This window comes from Netta rufina (genome assembly GCF_964035555.1).
Source record: "Netta rufina genome assembly, chromosome: 6".
NCBI lineage: Eukaryota > Metazoa > Chordata > Aves > Anseriformes > Anatidae > Netta > Netta rufina.
The window spans coordinates 35,125,043-35,147,507 of NC_140129.1; the positions used below are offsets into that span (position 1 = coordinate 35,125,043).

The window sequence follows — 22,465 nt, forward strand, 5'->3', positions numbered from 1 at the left end:
ATAAAGATCATCAAGTCCAACTCCTGATTCCACACAGGACTACCCAAAAATCAGACCCTATATCTGAGAGTGTTGTACAAATGCTTCTTGAACTTCAGCAGGCTCAGTGCCATGACCACTTTCCAGGGGAGCCTGTTCAGGGCCCAACAACCCTGTCTGGGTGCAGAACCTTCCCCTAACCCCCAGCCTGCCCCTCCCCTGTCCCAGCTCCATGCCGTTCCCTCAGGTCCTGTCACTGTCCCCAGTGAGCAGAGCTCAGCGCCTGCCCCTCCACTCCCCTCGTGAGGGAGACTGCTATGAGGCCTCCCCTCAGCCTGCTCTGCTCTGGCTGAACAAACCAAAGGACCTCAGCTGCTCCTCATACAGACATACAGAGCTTCACCTCTAAACCCTTCACTGTTTTCACAGCCCTCGTTTGGACGTACTCTACTAGTTTTATGTCCTTTTTATGCTGTGGTGCCCAAAACTGCACACAGTACGTGAGGGGAGGCCGCACCAGCGCACCCCAAGATAAGGTTGACCATTTTGGCTGTCAGGGCATGCTGTTGACTCTTCTTCAACTTGCCATCCACCAGAACCCCTAGATCCTCTTCCATAGGGCTGCTCTCCAGCCGCCAGTCCCCCAGCTTGTACATGCAGCCAGGGTTGCCCCTTCCGAGGTGCAGAATCTGGAACTTTCTCTTGCGGAACTTCATGCAGTTGATGACTGCCCAGCCTTCTAGCCTGTCAAGATCTCTGCAAGGCCTACGTGTGCAGGAACATGTAGTTCCTTAACTCTGTCTCTTACCCCTCTGTCATTTTGGATAGTCTAAGCCCCTTACACTTATTCACACTTAGCTATCCAGTCAGAGATACCAGTAAAGTGTTAGGGGGCTGTAGATTTTCTTCATTTCTTTAGGCACATAACTACAGATGCTCCCAAATGAAACAATTTTGTTTTATTCTCAGTGATTCCTTAAGTTAGACAGTTAAACACATGTCTAAGCAAGCAAGTATAGAACCGTATATAAGTCAAAATGAAAGTCTGATGTCAACAATTATTTGTAACAGTATTACTTTTTTTTCTTCTATGCACTTGCAACAGTGAGAGGTAGAGCAAGATAGCAGCATGTAAGTAAGGGTGAAATGTAGTTTCTCATTACTTTAACGTTGTAGTCTTTACAACAATTGTAAGACAGTTCCTGTAATTTGATTGTGATCACCAAGAGAGGGAAAAAATAAGTATGTTAGATAAACACTAAAGGGTTTCCTTATACAGAACTTCAGCAAGCACACTGTGATAATTTGGGGGATTTTGTCCATTTACAGCTATGAATTCCAGTCAGCTTCATAAAATTATAGTAATATCAAATTATGTGGTGGATGAAGAACCAACCCAATGTTGTTAGAACTGGCATGGTATCCCTCCCACATCACAAGCTCTGGAAAAATATTCATGTGAATAGCTGTCATTCAGATATATTCTCTTTAGGACAAAAGAAGTAACTATATCATAAAGTCTTCCTGACCTTCCCTCTTTGTTGCTGTTTGTTTGTTGTTGGGCAAGTGGAACTTGCCCACAAACAACAAATTACGTATTTTGTTACTGGAACAGCTTTGTTTTCTGAAAGTAGAAAATACTTTTATAAACAATATTTTGTTTTTGCTTTTGTTTTTAAATAATTGAAGATTGCATCATAATTCAATTTACATAGTACACTATTTGCAACTATCACCATATCCTACTGCACTGTTTCCTGAATATTCCTTCAATTTTGCTGCTTTCTATATTAGGTCAATGATTTAGAACAACTATACTTATTCTCTGAACCAGTTGCAAGACAAACTGGTAATATTAGTCTCATAAGAAAAGAATGAATACCAAAGTAAGATCTACCCTACTCATTTCAGGTTAAGAACACTCAATACTTGCCTGAATCACAGAGCCATTTGCTGCTAATGCATCTTCCGTTTTTGCAAATAAATTGAGTTAATGGTTCACATGTTGGGAATTCTGTGAAAGTGTTCAAAAACAAAAATTATTTAATGTACATCATCTTTAGTGAGATTCTTTCACCCTTCTGCATGCATAAATTACACAAGTCGAATACATTATAAAAACATCTGCACTTGCCTGAGGCAATTTGAAAAGGAGGAAAAAGTGAGAAAAAAAATAAAGGGGGGGGGGGGGGGGGGGGGAGAAAAGGCTTTTAACAATAAACACCATCCAATACCTATCCTTCATCAATGTGGACCACTGAAGTGTATTATTCTGTGTCATATGTCATGGTCCTATACTCCCATGAGACCAGGCCTGTCTTTGCCATTAGTTTTATGACTGATACAAACTGAGTTTTCAGCATTTTTATTTATATAAAAAAGGTTCCTCAATTGCAATAATTGCCAGTAAAGGACAGGAAATAGAAGACTATAAAATTAGAAGGTTAAGTACAAAGTAAAAGAACAGTCAAGAAATAAAAGTAACTGCACAATGACATAATAGAATGCAAAATTAAAATGTCAGTATTTACAATCATTTCCTACGTGTATTCCTCTAAAAAAAAAAAAAAGTAGAAAACAGACATCATTCATAGAGAGTCATCTCTATGCTCATTACAATGAACGTTGTTTTTAAGATTGTCTACTATGCTTTTGCATAAAATGAGTTTTTTCAGATTTCTTTTTCTTCTAAAACCAATGACATAGCTAGGTATGCACATTCATACTATTTACATGTTAAACTGTGCTCGTATCCATTTCATTTGGAAAATACGAGAGCCACCTTACAAAACCTACATATTCATGAGAAATAATCTGGAATTTTAACTTGATTCAAAACGAGTGTGGATGAGCCTAAACTCTCTGTAGAGACGTTAAAGAGAGTAAGATGCTTCTCAGAAAGTGTTAGATACCTAACACAAACCATAGACAATGGTTTAGTTGAGCTGATTGTAGCTGAATATATGGGAAAGATACCTCTTTTCTATGAACTGCCTGTAGGGATGGTTTTTACATATGCAGAACTCTAGTATGATTTTTTGGTGCCTATGAATTCCTTCTGAGCAGCTTTTGGTACCAGCAATAAACACTGGAGGTGTATAAGCAAAGCACTTGACAATCATCATTTCTGCAGACATGGAGCTTATGCCCAAGCCTGGCTCAATGTGCATCATGGTGTTCTGGGTATTACCTATCCACTTGAACATCTAAAGTTAAGTTCTTCCTTCACTGAGGAATTTCTCGTTGGAAGTTCCTACAAAGAACATCCTAAATGCAACAGAAAGTAACATCTGAAATGAGGCATAGCCCTGTCAGCTACAACAAAGCCGCCAAACTACAGCAAATCACCAAGTGGAATCCTCATTAGGTGTCTCCAGCTACATTAGATTGTTCTAGTGTTTTTACAACTGAGCTGAAATAAAGCTAAACTTCACAAAGATTTTGAGAATCATATAATCACTAAGTAGTGAATCATTTTTGTGATTTTTTTTAAACATGCTACATAAGCATGTTTAAACATGCTACATAAGCATGTAGCATAAACATGCTACATTTTTTTTAAACATGCTGGAGAACAAGTCCTACGAGGAGCGGCTGAGGGAGCTGGGCTTGTTCAGCCTGGAGAAGAGGAGGCTCAGGGGTGACCTTATCGCTCTCTATAGGTACCTCAAGGGAGGCTGTAGCGAGGTGGGGGTTGGCCTGTTCTCCCACGTGCCTGGTGACAGGACGAGGGGGAATGGGCTTAAGTTGAGCCAGGGGAGTTTTAGGTTAGATGTTAGGAAGAATTTCTTCACTGAAAGGGTTGTTAGACATTGGAACAGGCTGCCCAGGGAAGTGGTGGAGTCACCATCCCTGGAAGTCTTCAAAAGACGTTTAGATGTAGAGCTTAGGGATATGGTTTAGTGGAGGGCTGTTAGCGTTAGGTTGGAGGTTGGACTCGATGACCTTGAGGTCTCTTCCAACCTAGAAATTCTGTGTGATTCTGTGTGATAAACATAGCATTTTTTTACAACAAGAAGTGAAATATTTATTCAATGAGTCTCTGACTTAGATTTGCTGTCTTTTGCTGTCTTTGTTGCAGAAAATGTGCTATAGCCAACATAAAAGCTATTATTTTTATAGCAGCTCAGAGATGGTTTTAGCTTAAAAAATATCACACATAAAGCAACAAACCAGCTACATCAACTAGTAATATTTAGAGATCACCAAGAACATTGTAAGACTAAAGTGATTATTCTTCTGCTTCAACACAAGAAAGAGGTAGGAAGAAAATTTAACACCAGTGACAAAAGTTTGTCAATCACTCTTAGAGTCTTTTGTTGTTGTTAAACAAAACATTTGTTTCTTGGGGGAACACATTACAGTGACAACCAAAAATCTGTTCTGATACAAATAATCTAGATGTTCAAGGCTGATGATGCCTAGCTTAGATGCTTTAAGCAAAGCTGAAAGCATTTTTTTTTGTATTTTTAGCTGTCCCATTTTTTTTTTTCTAAAAATTTAATCCTTATAATAAATGTCATTTTCACCCTTTCCTTATATGAATGCTTGTATAAAGAGACTGAAACTAATCAAAATTACTTGTGATTGCCCTTACACGTGCACGCATATCATGTCTCTCAGATCACCACAGTCTTTGCAAGGATGTTTTCCAGTATCTCCAGTATTTAATTCTCAAACCTCCGGACTCTACAGCTCCCTCTTACATCCTGGAGGACAGACACAACACCAACCCTTGCTATCAACTCCTGAAGCTGACTCACAGTCATCCCTGTGCTGACTGCCCAGCAGACACACAAAATGACACAGGTGCCTCTTGAGCTTACAGGGAACTTTCTGCACAGTGTAGACACCAATCTTATTTCTTTTTGCTATCCAGCTGTTCTGTAAAAGCTCTGTTTCTTTGATGCTTTTTTTGCCTTTTGGTTATTGACTGCAAATAGCATGACAGATAGAAAAATGGACACTAAACACAATCTTAAGTCAGGAGAAAAATAAGGAGGGTCTTCAGGAACACCATGATTCTTAGCAATAGTTGTATTTTAAGAAAAAATGAATTTTGATACTGGCATCACCTTTCCCATCCTGCTCACCAAAGCTATAGACTGGCATAATTATATATAAGTTATACATAACCAATATAAGCCAAAAGTTATTCATAGCTGAAGACTGATGCAGGTAAAAAACTATCTGTAATTGTAACTATTAAATACAAGATGAATTTTAAACTGTTTCATAAAAGAATATTGGAAAGCTAAATATTTTTGATAGTGGCAATGCCTTTACCCATTAGCCATCAAATTGTAAGGCAGAATAAAAAAATCAAATATTTGACATATTTTATAATCAGAGTACTCAGGCATAAATGAACAAAATCCTAAAATATGGCACATAGGTAAAATTTGGCTAAACTGAAAGACAGCACGTAAAATAATTGTTGATTAAATGATCTGAAGAAATATTCCAGATAAGATGACAGGATATACCATACCAAACATGGGAAGAACTTACAAAGATAATATTAAGATTTATAAATTGACCAAGAACACAAAGTATGGCCAGTCACAGAAACTATTATTGTACCAAGTGCCTTGCTGTACCATTACAGAAAACACCATAATTTCAGAGGCTAAAATTCAGCAAGTCCACTACAATCACCTTCTCTATCTCTGTACACGGCAAGCAACAGATCTTACTTGATTTGAAGCATGGCAATTAGAAGCCTACCTTAAAGCATTTTCACTCACATAATGCTTTTTTTTTTTTTTTTTTTCTGTTTTATCAAATTTCTCATCTATTGATCAGATATCAAGTACTTTCAATATCAAATAACCTTTTTTTCTTAACAAATTGTTAAAAAGTAATGAGAAACAAGACAAGAGAAAACAAGTTAATACTCCATGAAACTATGTACATATAAAATTTTCGAAAGATCTTGAATGCAGTTATAAAAGAAAATAGTGCTGAAAATTACACATGGCCTTAAAAAGTAACAATGTAAACTCAACTAATGGGTATTAGCTGATTGCCAGTCATGAATAATTGAAAATTAAACAAACTTAAAGGATTATGAATCAACAGAATTTACTGATTGGATCGTACTCTATTGATTTTCTGGCAGCTGAGGACCTTGAGATTTATGTTTATGGAGTACAGGGGTATCAGCCACTCTCATTCATACATCTACTCTCTATGTGCTTTTTTCTTGCTTTCCACTGGAAGGGCTTCATTGATATTAAGAGTTTTGCAGAAAAACTGTTATCAGTAACAGAACTCTAACAATGCTGAAAGTTTACATCAGTAAGAATTTTCAAAAGAGAAAAAAAAAAAAAAAGGAAAAAAAATCAACAATAGTGTTTTCATAGTTTGATTTTGATTACGAAACAATGTATTTTTGTAACAGTGAGCCAAGTTAGAATACCAAACACATTTGAGAAAAAAATACAGATCTAATTACTAAGTATTCTAACAAATATAATTTATATTTATTTATTTACTTTGTGTACAACCTATTACTTCATGTTTGCATGGTTGATGCTACTAAAATATTCTGTCTCAGCATTCTTTCTCAAAAACTCTTCATAAGTCAGTCCAGAAACATGTCCTATAATATTGCAACACACTTACTAATCCATATTAGTAAGTGGATTGATTTGCTAATCCATACTACTAAGTCAAATAATATCATAAATATTACCTTGTAAACAGGTAACACCCTGATACAATATTTTGCAGACAGCTCATTGACCTTTTTGCACTCAGACTCATGGCAGTTACCTGTGACCTGTCAAACAGATGAAGGCAGTCATGCTGACTTATAAGAACTTTAATTGCTTGGAAGCAGCTGATTAGAAAGAGTGCATCTCTCTTTGCAGTATCTCAGTAAAGCAGGAATCATCAGAGCTGCTAATTAGTATCTCATTATATAACCAAGAAAGATTCCATTTTCTGCAAAATACCACATTGATTTATTGACATCAAACTATGCTTAGTGGGCCCAGGTATGTGGCTGAGATAAAGATCAGTTTATGAAGGTGACAGTATTTAATAATGGATTGTAAATTAGAAATGTATTAACTGATCTGCATATTTGGTATTGTAGTTAAAAACTCATTAATAGAATATGCAGTCTTTGTTTGGTTTATTTATTAATCAAATAAATTGTATTTGTTATTTCAGAAAGAGTATCTTCAGTTCATATAAAAAGAAAAAGAAGACCCTCAGACTCTTTCTATGTGTCAGCTTGCATTAAAAGAGAACCTTATATATAGAACTTTCTGTAGAATAACTTTACCTGTTATCAAGAGAAAATTCACTTACCACAGGATGTCATTTCATCAGTTTCATCTCCGCAGTCATCCTCCCTGTCACACAGCCATGATGTTGGAATACAGCGTCCATTCCCACAAGCAAACTGGTCAATTTGACATGTTCTTGCTGTCAAGACAAAACACTCCAAAAATGCAAGGGAAATGGACTAAATCTGTTAGGTCTTTTGGTGCATGACTGTATGTAGAAGTTGCAAATCTCTCCTGGCCTTTCATTTTACTTTGTCTGACTAAACATCATTCACCTCCTTTGATTTCAGAGAAAATTGAGGTAATCTGCAGGACCGTGTTCTACCTCTGTATTGTATAGTTCTTAGTGGTTTCCCTGTGTTGAAGAAAACACTCTTTTACACGTAAATATACAAAACTAGGTGGTAGAAGAGTAGTAATACTTGATAAAATAAGAGTGTTAGAGTTGAAATAAACAAAAAGCAGGGTGTGAAATATTCTAGTTTGTAATTTGAATCTTAAGTCTTTTATTTACAAACAGTTTTTCATAAGATAAACAATGATTACTGGGATTCTTATTTACACAGAAAAAATATAGTGTGTATAACATGCCTGGCTTTACTGTTCCTGGAATCTTTGCATTTGCAAATACGAAACTGTAATGATTCATTACAGTATACGATGTATGTCTTTTCTCTGAAGAAACAAAGATCATTAAATGAAATTATACTATGTAACTACTGAAATGGTTTTGAAAGTTGATGAATATCATCAATCATCAATCTAACATATAAAGCTGACACTATTTATGTGTTTATTCAAAATGTGAACCTGTAAATACAATGCCAGTGATAATGACGCAGACTTTGCTTCCAGATTTAAGCTTTGGAAGTTCATTTATATTTGACTGTACTCTTAAAAAAGACTCATATATTAGAAACCCTAAAAATCAAGAGAGTATTTTTTCATTTGTTATACTCAGTTAACCTTTTTCTTCACAAAAATAGCCCCAAACAAAATAGAATACAAGCTTAAAATAGTTCAAAGAACTATTCTAAATGTGAATAGCATTTGCCAGTGCAAAAATAAAAGGAAAAAGAACACAAAATTCAAGGGATTTTGCACCCAGGGATGCAAAGCATGGTCTTCAAATCAGACTCTTATTCTGCAATCATACAATTGAATATGAAATGATATCAAGATACATTAAGATCTGCAGTAACACTGTAATGGTGACAAGGACTTTAGAGGTCTGTATTTGTGCTAGATGTTTTTTAGCCAGATCACACAAATAACAACCAGTACACAGAAAAGGAAAATTTAAATCAAGCAAACTGAGTTCAGGTACATGCTATCACTGGATTTTAATTTAAAATGGCCATCAGCTTATTGATGTCTGATATTTTGTACATAATGATTGTTTAGTGTACACTACTGACCTGCAGCAACCATCACTTCAAGATTTGGAACTCCATGATTTATTTTAGTGGAATTAGTAAACAATTTTCTTCTTGGTATTTCCTTATAAATCTATTATATAGTTAATAAATTGCAAATGCAAATGAAAACAATTTTCAAGATACCAAAAGGAGATTGAGTAAGAAATTATGGTTTTGTCAGCATAAAATAAAATTTACTCATCACAGCTTGTTAACAAACAATTCTAACTGCCAAAAAAGATTTAGTAGGGACAAGTATGCAACTAAGTAGTGCTTTGACAGTCAACTTATATGGATAGATTAAGTGCTGAACTACTTTGGAAAGCACAGTCAAGCACAAGGATTAAGTGAAACATAATTTTTATTCCAGCCTTAGGTGCATCAACATCTGAATTAATTTAAAATGGCAATAATCAGATTACTAAAAGTAGACTGGTTCAGTTCAGCTCAGAGCAGTCCTGAATAGTTTGTGGAGCTGGAATTAAGTAAAGTTTTTACCTGCACAGGTTTTATTTGATTCATCTTCATTATTACCACAATCATTAGCTCCATCACAAAGCCATCTCTTGGGAATGCAGCGATTATTTTGGCATTTAAACTGATCGTCAGGACAACTGTGATTGACTGGAAAAAGAAAAACAGAAAAGCATTTCTCCCAAGAAAATGATCAGAAAAGCAGCTGAAAACAGTATATTAAATTGTACTTAATGATGATGTGGTTAGCATGGTTATCATTGCTACAATATAAAAATAGTTCAGCAATGCAGTCAATAAAAATTTTTGAGTACTTAAACATAAATTAAAAAATAAATAGGAAAGAAATTCCTAACACACTGGTGTCAATATGGAAATCCTCTTATAGTAATGACTAAATGACAAAAGGTAGTAGCATCTTACACGTACAAATGAAAAGACGTTAAAAGTGAACAGAAAAAAATGTTTCCAAAAAAGTGCAAATGCAAGGTGTAGCCTGCATGCCTCTAATATATAATAGATTAGAGCTTCACGTTATTTGAGCTACAGTAGTTAACACCAGCTGAAAATATAATGATAGCTATCCAACAACAGTTCTGTTTCAGGCTACATTTGGTACATGGAAACATGAAGTTGAAGGTTTATCAGAGAATTTAATCACCTGAGAATTTCAATAGGCTTAAAACACAAAGGATACATAAAAGAACTTTTATTGCCCAGCTGGTAACCTAGTAAACCTATACCATATACATGACAGGGTACATGCATGGGAGTATAGCACTCAAATGACCTGGACTGGATGCACATATCCATCACATTTGCTAACAGATGTCATCTCTTGTAATTTGCGTTATGTAATACTGAAAGATATTTGCCTAAAATCAACTTGAACTGAACAGGAAATTTTACATATTTTCTTCAGTGTATGCAGGACCTAATTTGGGGTGGAACAGGGCTATATATTTTTTTCAGAATAAAAATAAAAACATTGAAATATATTGAAAAAAGAAGATTAAAACAATTTTTAAAAAGTAACACAGTAAAAATTGATCTAAGGATTTATGTTGCAAAAAGTAACAAAAACTGGTAAATTGTTGGATCCATTGTTTGCCATCAAGCTCACATTTATATTCTGTGTAAATAATATTACAAATATAAAATCCTCAAAGAAATATATATACATTATATATATAAAATTTGACAGTGATTTAGGTATAGATATATGGCAACATGAATAAAAACACCACACGTATCAAGAAAAAGGCAATTTCACAATAGGTTTAAAATGACAAAAGTAAATCTTTCTAGAATTGTACACAATTTTTTTTGTTTGCAACTGAATACTTCTCTCACATGAGCCAAGTTTATCAGCAGCCAGATATCACCAAATTTTTATTATGTTACACTAAGGAAATGAACAAATATGGCTCCAACTATCTTAAAATTTAATTGTATACATACATACTTTAGCTATCTTAAATTCTAGTAAAGTTGAATTAACCAAAATAGTATAAACCATAAAATAAATACATTTGCTTAAACTTGTTAATTTCTAGGTAACCTATACACAGATGTTGAATAGACCTTTCCCTCTGCATAAGTCACTGACTTTGCTGTAAGCCTGGGAAATTTGCTACTCATCATTGAAAACTATCTAATTTTTAACAGAGGGCTAATTCTTTTTCTCTAGTACAAATACATGGATGCTAGAGGATTATGTCTAACAAAACAAATTTCAGACACCTTTTCTTTTAAGAGTAAAGGAACAAACACTTACTAATAAGTATTTTAAAAAACTCAAGACTACCTTAAAAACATGAGCCACTCGAGAGCATGCCCAAATTCCAAAATGAGATCCAAAACAGTCATTACATGTTTGGAACACTAAATATGGATCTAAACATTCAGTATGCCGTGCCTAGACAGAATACATTTTTTTTTTTTTCAATTCACCCAAAACCAAGTCAGTACAGGTTTATTTATTTACATGGAACGTATGTATGGGAAAAGAAAGACAGGCAGGTTTCTTAAAAGTAAAAAGAAAGAGAAACACTACAAAAATGTTAATATTGGTACAAATCAAATACGAGTAGGAAAGCACAAAAAGATCTGAGTGCCTTGTCTTGATGGCAGTTTACAGATTCTCAAAACACCCACATAAGGAAGACAAGGGGCAGTTTATAACCAGACAGAAACAAAAGGCAGACTGAAGTCACTGAGTGAAGATACGGGGAATACACAGAACAGGAGTGGTGCTGGAAGACGTTCCAATACAGAGAAAAAAAAGACAATCAATGTCAGATTCTGAAGGGCAAAGATGAAACATTCAAGAATCCTCACAGGGTTCCAGGAAATATGTTGAGTATTCAACTGCCATTACGGCTTGTCCTCCACATCATTCACAAATAATCTTGGTAGACTACAGGGACACATGCTACCTGAGGAACTGGGAACTGGAGAATGAATACAAGTTAACTCAGTTCTCAGTTTTGATTTAAAATAATGATCCTCTGTGAAGTTTGGCATTAGGCTTTGTTGCATTAGCAGGGCTTTGCTGCCACAATATTGCCATTTCCTTAAAAAAGGATGTCATTGAGTTGCTTTTAATCCATCTAAAATGAGGTTTGCAAACTGAAGCACATATAAGCAAAACAAAACAGAACACCAAAGTGAACAAGGATGTAAATTGCTAAGCACATATCCAAAATATTATACAACAGTGAGCAGAGATTTGAGCAGGTTATAAAATGTGTTTGAAATGATGCACGTTACTATCAATGGCCATATATATATCTCCTTTTTACTTACCAGAGAAATTCAGGTGTCAAAAAGTAAAATATGATGCAGTGTAAAAGTGACAAAAAATCTGATATTCAAGAGTGAAAAAGGTACCTCACAAACCTGTTTTTGCTAGCTACCAAATATCGCTGGAAGAAGGAAGACTTTGAAAACACAAAAATTATGTAAATACTGCTGACCTCCTTTTCCAGATGTGACAAGTATGTATGTTCTGCTTCTTTTATGCTAATAACAGGGTCTATTATTAGCAGATCTTGCTCGTCTACACAAGAGCAATAAACTATACACAGTTTCAAATGCTGGGTTAAAAAAATAAATAATAAATAAAATAAAAAAATAGAATCTCATGTTCTCTTCCACCTACTCAGCCATCCACAGTCTCTTTTTTAAAGTTTAACATATATCTAGAAACAAATGGTATTTAAAATGAAAAGACATCTTGCAGGCTTATCCTTGACATTTCAGTAGCTTTTATCTTTGACCTTTCTACCTATTCTTTGCATTGAAAACAATACAGAGTGAGTGTGATACCAACAGCACATGAACCCTTCATGAGTGTTTTGTGTGGAGGGTGCAAGCATATTTGAGATAGAGATTAATTAATAATCTGAGCAAAAAGGTATTCCAAGTTGTATTACACTTATGAAGCAACCTAGTTTGCAATCTGACTGGCAAATAAAAGTGCTATCACATGTGATAAAAGTAAAAACGAAAGACTTTTTTAAAAATCTGACTTTATTATTAAATACATAGATATTATTTTAAATGGTATTTAAGGCTTTTGCTTATATATATTTAATAAGTGTGTATTCTATTCATAACTGCAAATAATTCAGGATAATTAAAAAAAAATCTATTGAAGTTACTATAGCAACTGTTGAAAAGGGATTACTGCTATCATAGTGGACTCTTTAACTATATGTCATGTACAGGTTTGGGACCAGATTACGATTTCATTTATATCTGTATAAATCCCTTTAGTATTACGAGCTTTGATCAATGAATTGGTCTAAATTACACTAATTTAAATGAGAATCAATTCAACTCTGCCAAAAGATTTTCCTTCTCACTCTTTTTATTAGTTGAACTCCTTATTTAAGTACAAGAATCCCCTGTATTGTAATGTTAGTAAGCACTACAGTTCAGATCAACTGGACAAATGTCTTGACAAGAATTAGGATTTAAATCAGTACAACTACTACATGGAACTATCAAATGTAGGATAAAAGAATAATTGTCTATTTAACAGCCATGAAGAAGAAGACCAAGGGATTACAAAGGATGACAAACTCAGTATGTATCAACATCAAGCCTGTGTGAAACAACCAAGATTTACCCAAGGATATATAAACACCACTCTCAATCCTCACAAACAAATTTTCTTAGCCTCATCAGGTTCATAAAGACCTCAGCAGAAGTTCATACATCCAATTTTGGACACCCAACCCCAAGGATCATTTGACAACGTTCAATAAATAGCAAAGAAATCTAAACAAACTAATAAACAAAATTAAAAAAAAAAAGGAAAAAATAAAAAATGAAAATAAAAAGAACAAATTAGAATCGTTTTGTCTCAGAGAGAAAAGAATGAGAGACCATGACAGAAGTTTTCAGACAAAGAGAACGATGCTTCACAGCAGAAGAGTTCATCATGTCTACAACTGATAGGAAAATAAGTGATGAATTTTCATTTCTGTAAAGAACACTTGGTTTAGGGAAATGATCTAATGATAGAAATAGGCAAGCATTGCAACAAACTGAGGAAGGAAAGAGGAATTTTCACAGCTGCAACTCTCCTTTCCAGGAATGACACAGATACATAATTGGTATGCTTTCTACTATTCTCATTTCAACACTGGGACTCTGAAGTAAAGATAACAACAATACTATAGCTCTACTGAAACTGAATTTTTAAAGACAGATTACATCTTGCTATAACTGGAAGTACTGTATTCTTTCTTCTTATATAAATAAAACATTATAGAATTACAGAATCCTTTAAGGTAGGGAGGGACTTCTTGAGATCACCTAGCGCAATCCCCCACTCAGGCTGGGTCAACCAGAGGAGGTTTCCCAGAACCACGTCCTTTTGAGTTTCAAATATATCTGTAGATGCGCAACCTGTTGCAATGTTTGACCACTCTCACAGTATAAAAATGTTTTATTGTGTTCAGATGAAATTTCCCACTTTTCAATTTGCGTCAATTACCTTTTGTTCAGCATGTGGGCACTGTGGAGATGTGTTCGTCTCTCATCTTCATTCCCTGCCATCAGGTACTGTACTTCACCTTGAACTGCCTACTAAGGCAGCTGTCAAGGTGAGGCTGACCCAGCTTAAGAAGGTTGAACTAGAGACAACCTGAGGCCCCTTCCAACCTCAACTATTCTATGACTGTATTTAAAAAGTGCAGTAATTGGAAACAAAGCAAAAAATCCCTACACAGAAAGAATTAGAAATGACAATGCCAAAATCAAAATCATTATGACTGACATACTGCTCTTGTACTAAGCTATGAAACTAGTATGAGTGTCATTTAAAAATACTACTATTATTATAAACAAGAAAATGAAAGATTTACATAAATGACTTAAGGATATTGCTTGTGCTTAATACAGATGTATTATTTTGTTTCCAGATTTTTAAATAAAGTATGAAATGTGGGTTAAAATTTCAAAGAATACATACAGCAAATTTCAGAATGCTCATCACTGCCGTCCAAGCAGTCATCATCCCCATCACAGCGCCAGCGATCCTGGATACAGCGCTTATTGTTGCACTGAAACTGTTCAGCTTTGCACAGCTGTGGTAGCACTTCTCCCTGTTTAACTAGGAAAAATATCCAAGAAGCACATGTAATATATCAGCTTGATACATACAGATTTTTTTTGTTTGCACTCTTCAGAGAAGTTTTTAATAAACTTTTTATTTTTTAGCCAATACATCCTGAAGCCTGTAGCAGCATGCAGACCTGAGTGTATAGCTGAGGTAGTATATTTTTAACAAATGGAAGAACTCATAACAGAATGGCATTTTTTTTTAATTAATGCATAGGATGATAGTGTAAAAATACCCATATAAAATATTGTAATGCCTCACTGACAATGAAAAGAAAACATTCTCACAGACAATCAAAATTCTGTTGCACATTTAAAGGCTAGAAAATGATTACTGAAAAGATGATTCTTGTATCCAAGCAACAACTCAAACACCTGCATTATGCACTGGTACAAACTCAGCAAGAAAAGGATAACATTCTATGGCAGTAGAATTAAGTAGCAAGCTACAAGCTTACTGGTAAATCCAGACAGATATATTTCTCAACATAAGGCTCAGAATCTTTAGTGTGTAAAATACAACACATCCCTCTATGACCCTATCAGGAACACCAAAGTCTTTGGAAAGAGCTGGGCACTGAAGTCAGATGGGAAAAAAAAGGAGGAAAGATGCTTCATTGAGATCTGAAAGTGTCTAGCCTCTCTTCCTAATGCTTACATTCCATCTTACCAGTGGTAAATCCACCTTCCAGTATTTTCTGCTAAAAGAAAAGTTTTCTTTAACAACAGAGATGGCTCTGCCTGCCATGCATTTGGGTCAAATTCAAGGTAATTGTAAACTCAATAATGTTCATTGTGCTATGAAATAATTCTTTTGCTTTACTCAGCTGTACCAGGTCTATAGCTGGAGAGCTATGTAAAATTTCACACACTACACTTAAAGAACTAAACAAATGAGATCAAAAAGATCAATCAGAATTTTAAGTTACAAAATAGCGTGTAATCTTTTTTTTAATTATTTTTTTTTAATGCATATACTATCTGATATTAACTTTAATTTTAAATTCCATGTTTTATTATTAATATATATATGTTTTGGTGTTTCAATGAAAATGTCCAAGGCAGAGATGAAAGGAAAAGATGGCAAAATTTGCATAGCCTACATGCTATGTATATAAATATCTGCTTGATGGATTTTATGAACAGCTTGAGAACTAACATTTTCTATGCCTGATTTCAACTAAAGATATGAAGACCATATAATAATCTGAAACCAGTTCATATAGATTATTAACTTGAAATTTCCTTGTATTTCTGATATTTTGTAAAAGAGGTAAGTGAAATATTTAAATCCGTTAATATATCAGACATTTTAAAATATTTTCCAGTGAACTCTTTAAAAAGCTTACTTGTGCAAGTTGTACTGTTTTCCTCCAAAAACTGATTATCAGCACAGGCACAAACTCTTCCTCCAGGAATGGCTAAACAAAGAGTACTGCAACCTCCATTGTTAACACGACATGCATTATCACCTGTAAAAGCAAGAAAAGGAACTTTAAAACTAACAGCCGTGCTAGAACAAGTTTTGTTTGTATGTTTGTTTTTATTTTTCTTTTTTGAGTATGTAAGCATTTTGAGATCCTTTGACTATTATCCTCTCCATTAAGGGAAACATTATTCTCATAGTTTGATTACTACAGCTTATAATACAAAAATAATTTCAGTTACAGGTTGCAATAGCTTGTAAGAATAAAAAGCAATTACATCATTAGCTCATAGCACTTTATCTCACATTTTAGGAGATGAATAAATGTTGGAAACTATTTAATATGTTACATCTACATGTGCTGACAGATTGCCATGAATGTAGTAGTTTTAAGAAATCCAACAGTATATATAGAAAGGTCTGAATTATAATTGCAGTTGCACATGTTCAAACAATGTGACTACAAATGTAGACTAAGAAAAAAAGAGAAACAGAAATTAGAAGTACATGTATAATGAGATCATGGCAGATAGAATTCAAGGCAGACATTCCACTACTCTTTGATGAACACATCTGCTTTTCTTTGCTTTCTTTTCCCCTGTTGTTTCTTCCCAAAAGCCATATGCAGTTCACACAAAGTTACTGACAGCTGTCAGGTGTTCTAACATGCACTGCTGCATACTGGTGATGATACTGTGAAAATACAGCTGAGTTTTAAGCATGGTGACAAGGTATCTATGAGATGTCCTGTAAACCTAAAAGAAAACTCCACCATTTTAATGTGCTGGCTATTACGGCTGAGCAAAGTACACATTAAAGTTGTATCTGTACTAAATAGCATTGAGAATTGAGATAAATGGTGAAATTTCTATTTTCTGTGGTTTTTTTTTTTTTTTTTTTTTTTTTTTTTTTTTTTGGTTCATGTACAGGATCAAATGTTGCAGGACTGCAAACATCTTAGTTTCCGATTTTCTGTAGGAACCGTGGAACTGGAAACACTGTTCTACTTGTACATGTCAAAAATGATAGCCCAATAGGCTTGACATTTTTCTTTTTGAGATCCATAGTTATTATTATTTAACACAGACCACTTTTAAAACAGTATTTTACTTATACTCATTCCTGATATTTAGTTTAACGCTTTCAATCTCTGGTAGCAGACATTAGATAGAAATATGTTCTCACTAAAGAAAGCAAATATTCAACACTTATCTAAATTCCGTATGCAGTAAACAGATTCCAAAGTTTTCTTCAGTAAAATACAAATGTAAATTAAATTGTGTGCATTTTCTAAACTCTATCTGTACTACTTTATGGCTTTCTATCTCATTTCTCTACTCACACAAGTAGCATAAACAACCTACTCTTCCACTATTCTCAAAGGCCACTGACTTGGATTCTGTATAACAGCACCTGAAGATCTTATCCAACAAGAAGTAAATTAGTATTGTATGTGCATGAGCCAATGCATACATATTATCCATTCTGTTTTATATTTTCAGTGTCTCTTTCACACACAAGAAAAACAGTAATAAACACAGAAGAAATACAGTTAGTTATACTAATTTGGCTCACTGTTAATAAGTACAAAATGATCAATTTTAACATCAATGGACTGAAATATTAAGAAGTGTCTTTGTCATGCCATAACCAACATGGAAAATATTACTTTGTATTAAAGCTTTGAGAAATTATATCTTATTAATACCTTGCTGTTTGCGCGGGTCATAAATCTGAAGCCCAAACAAAGGTGGTCTCTCACTTCTTAACAGTGTCACATTTCCTGTAACCAGATCCAACTGGAAAATAGATCCATTCATATAATCTGTCCAGTAAACATGATTTCCATGATGCGATAGTCCAAAAGGATGATTCAGATCTTTTCCACTATAGACTACCTGCAATTAATTAGTGATCATTGGCAAGGCTAAAATAATTATTTTTTCTTAGCATACTTTACAGTGAACATAAAATAGAAAACAGGAAAACTGAGACTAGGAGATTAGCAATATGTGGATATAGCAACTTAATGCAATGACATTAGTGTAAAGCTGTTCTGTGCACCAGCAACAGTTAACTTCATAACTTCATATACATTCATTTTAAATGGATCCTAACTAATAATGCATAGGATTGCAGGTAAACATACAATTATTATGTTCAGTAAAAAGATATCAAATATTTGCTTCTTCTAAAATGTTGTTGAAGTCCTCTTCTCCTATAAACAATCAATCTCATATTTCAGAGTGACTTTTACCTCAACTAGGATTTTAATTCAGCACTCCTGCTTCTACCAAAAGCAAAGAACAATGTGTATGAGTTGCTTGTTTTTGTTCAAGTGTGAAGCAAAGAGCAGAGACTACTTATTTATTTTTGCTTATTAAATTCTCCATTATCTTAGGTTGGGGTAACTTAAAAACAAAACAAAACAAAACATGCCACTGTTGGTTCCCATAACAGCAAAAACTATTTTTCTCCACAGATCTTTTGCCTCTGGTTAATTAACATAAACAGAAGTACAAATTATTACCAAATCTTGTCTCTGTTTTATAGACTGCAGGAATGTAAACCCATGTCTTTGCTATAGATCTAGTCTCAGGGCTCGCTAACAAGAAATACAACTACACAAGAGCTGTCTGATAAAGAGGAATAGTTTAAAAATATTTGTAATTCCTACAGAATTAAAACAAAACTTAAAAAAAAAAAAAAAAAGTTTTAATTTACCATCATGAAAATTGCATTAATTTGAATGATTTAAATTATAAAGACATAGAAGACAGCAAAATTGTACATCATCTACTTCTGGGAATGCCACCTTTATACTTCATCATAGCAGCTGTTGTTTGGGATGATTAAATTTCAGTATTCTTCTGTTGGCTGGGCTACTTCCTTGAACTAATGCCCAATAGTGTATTTCTATCTTGCCTCTAGAAACAGTGAAGCAGTTCATCAGATTCTGTACCTTGTCTCTATTTAGAGACACATACCCAAGAGAATAAATAAACTGTTAAAATACAACTGCTTTGAGGTGACGAAACAGCATCTTGCTTTCCCCTTCAATTTTTCTATTTGGGTTTGGAATGTATTTATTTATTATTAATTTATTTAATGGTCAAAACACTTCAGTTAACTGCTTTTGATAAAAATTAATTCATCAGTCAATCACCCACCAACTACTGGTGGAATCAATTTAGAAATTCCCCAGCCCCCAAGTCTTCACTATATCAACACTTACAGAATTAAAGATGCTACTGACCCAGTTATATTTTAACCAGAATATCCTGGAATAAATAACAAAGGACCCAGCATCAAAAGCAAGTATCTTCTAGTTATTTTTGGATGCATACAATTTACTCAGACGTCTCCAAAGTTTATTTAAATCACAGGATTATGTAAGAAAACCTTTAAAAATCAACAACAACAACCACCACTAACAGAACAATTCTGTGACACTTCAATATAAAGCTTGTAAAGACAGGTGCTTCTTATTATTCAGCAGTTACAGCAGGAGGCAAAAACAGCATCTCTCACTAGTAATCCATGTGTAATTCATGGCAGCTGTATTTACTTGTTTAGACCTGTTCTGTCCAGGAACTTTCCAACAAGTCTAACATGGCAAGTAGACAAAGATCTTTGATTAAAATTGCCTTGCTGCCAGTACACTTACCCTCCTGCTCCCTCCATTACAGGACCATAATGGATTTGGAGCAAAAGTAAAAACACTAAATGTAAATCCCAACCTAGCTATTGCGACAAACTGCAACACTACTGCATTGATACAGGTTTAAGAGCAGATAATCCAATATACTGATTTTAAAAGCAGTATGTGCTTGCACAGGGTCGAGTACCAAGGAGAACGGTGTCTACAGTCACTATTTTCAGTACTAGAGATCTGTGTATTGGTCCTATCATATGGCCATCATATGGAGGGAATCATGAATAAAGGACGAGTGAATTTGTGAAAAAAATGCTTACACGGAAGTAAAAGGACTTAATGCCAGCCACTCTCTACTAATGCCAAAGAAAACATTTCAATTGTCAAGGTACTAATTTTATGAAACAGATGCTAAACCTCCCCCATTTGATTAGTTTCCAGTCTAAAGCTTCATCTGTTTTCCATATGTCTATTCTGTGCTTGTTCCTTCTAGAAAACAACATAGGACTTCTATAAAGATTTGTATCTAGGTAATACAGCCATTAGTAATAACTAAAACAATCTCTCTCTATCGTTGACTGTACTTGTTGAGTGTTTCCTCTCTACATAGTACTGCAAATGTTCAAATAATGTCCCAAGATTCATCAAAAGCAGTAAAGCCAAACGAAAGCCTTGCTCTGGCAGAGTCAAAAGACTTTTTTTTTTTATTATTTATTTATTTTTTTTACTGAAAAGCTCTCTGTAGTTTGGTGGATCAATCCAGATGAAATTCATTGTCACATTAGAAAAATATATTAATAAAAAAATAACAACTTTTGTGTCACTTTCTAAAGTAAAGATGAAAACTTTAAGCTGTATTTTATTCTTCTGCAGGAGACTGCCAACATCGCTTGTTTCAACAGAGATTACACTGGACATGCCACAGGGTTACAGAGACTTTAAAAAGCTTGAAAAGTATTTTTAACATAACACAATAAAATCCAGAGAAAGAGCACGCCTGTGGCAAAGCAGCAGTATTTTTCTTTTACCTTTCTGTCAGTTCCATTCAAAAATATCCTTTCAATGTGATCATAATAGGCATCACACCAGTATAACACATTGGCATGATAGTCCAGAGTTAAACCATTTGGCCATAGCATCTTTGATGTTACAAAAATCTGCCGACTGTAGCCATCCATCCATGCCTTCTCAATTCTTCCCACACTGTCATCTATTTCATCTTCTTCCCAGTCCGTCCAATACATCCAGCTATGAAATCATAAAAAATGAACATTTAGATACCATTTTAATCATGTGAATAATACTGTAGACTTTTAACGGAAGTTTGAAACAGTATACCCACAAGCCAGAGCAATTTTGTCTTTTGCAAGTCTTTGCATGCCTTTCCACTGCTATATGATATTCAATTTCCATGTATTCTGGATGCTGCTAAAATGACACTTAAGGATTTTTTCTCATATTGTAATGAATTACACAAACACCAAATGGACTGACATAAGAAGTGAAAAAATTAAGACCTTTTTTAATCACACCAGAATTATGATTTTTTAATCAGTATTTTACTGACTTTGTCATGAAATTTGAACTTTAGCTGTTGTGTAGTTTGTGGGTTTTTGTTTGTTTGTTTGTTTTTAAGTCTAATTTGCCTTTTGATGCAAAGCTGATTATTTTTTTTTTATTATACTTAATACTATATCAAAAAGCTTCAATACATGAATTAGTTGCACTCTAGTTGAATAGCTACAGGATAACCTTGATGTTCTGTGAACTTCACATCCCACGTGAAAGCAGCCAAATTACTCTGAAACTATTATGAGCAGTCTATCCCTTACAAAAGTATTTAGAAATAGATGTCTAGAAATATTTGAAAATTATCTAGTTGGGCTAGTAGGCAATTTTCGCGGTTTTAAGTGCAGCAGTGTAGATAACGAAAACAACTACAAAAAATAAGTACCTACTCTCAAAAATCAAGCAAACATTGCAGTAAGTCATCTAACAGTATTCACTTAGATTGAGACACTCTCTACTGGCCATTATAAACTCACCCTGTGTTTACTTTTCATTTTTGTTTCTTTTTTTTTATTGTATTAGGGTATTTATGATACCTTATTACAGAATTTGCTGGTGACAATTCTGATTTCAACAACTTAAAATACATAACCTGAACTTATACAAAAGCTGAGGGTAGAAAATATGCTAAGAAGTACCACGTTTTTCTTACAAAAACACATTCATGTTTTGTTCAGGTTCATGGAAAGAAACACATAGAAGCCAGTATGTAATGTATGAAGCCCCTAAACAGCTTTCCAGATCCTGTGATAGAAGGTAATGTTAATATGAGGAAAATACTTTGTAACAGATGTATACTTTAAAGCCAAATATAGATTTGCCATTATTAAATATTAAATAGAGTAAAAACAGCTTATGTTTCTTAAACAAATATGGTGCTACTACCAAGTATTAAAGGTGTCATGACTTCTTAGGTATTTAGGTGTCTCACCTAATTTTAGAATCATAAATCTGTTGAAATCAAACTTTCTGAAATAATTTCTGTAATCCCAATCCACCTAATTTGTTGGTA

At 34.2% G+C, this 22,465-nt stretch overlaps 1 protein-coding gene across 1 annotated transcript in view; it reads right to left on the reverse strand.

Annotated features, from left to right (window-relative positions):
* Positions 1-22,465, reverse strand: part of LRP1B (LDL receptor related protein 1B) — a gene marked incomplete at both ends in the record, with an annotated part of 669,864 nt that overhangs the window by 216,653 nt on the left and 430,746 nt on the right. The window contains 7 exons of the mRNA XM_084288908.1: positions 1,913-1,993; positions 7,300-7,416; positions 9,194-9,319; positions 14,655-14,795; positions 16,153-16,275; positions 17,938-18,127; positions 20,913-21,132. Coding sequence (XP_084145034.1) covers positions 1,913-1,993; positions 7,300-7,416; positions 9,194-9,319; positions 14,655-14,795; positions 16,153-16,275; positions 17,938-18,127; positions 20,913-21,132 — 998 coding nt within the window. The remainder of the gene's footprint in view (positions 1-1,912; positions 1,994-7,299; positions 7,417-9,193; positions 9,320-14,654; positions 14,796-16,152; positions 16,276-17,937; positions 18,128-20,912; positions 21,133-22,465) is intronic.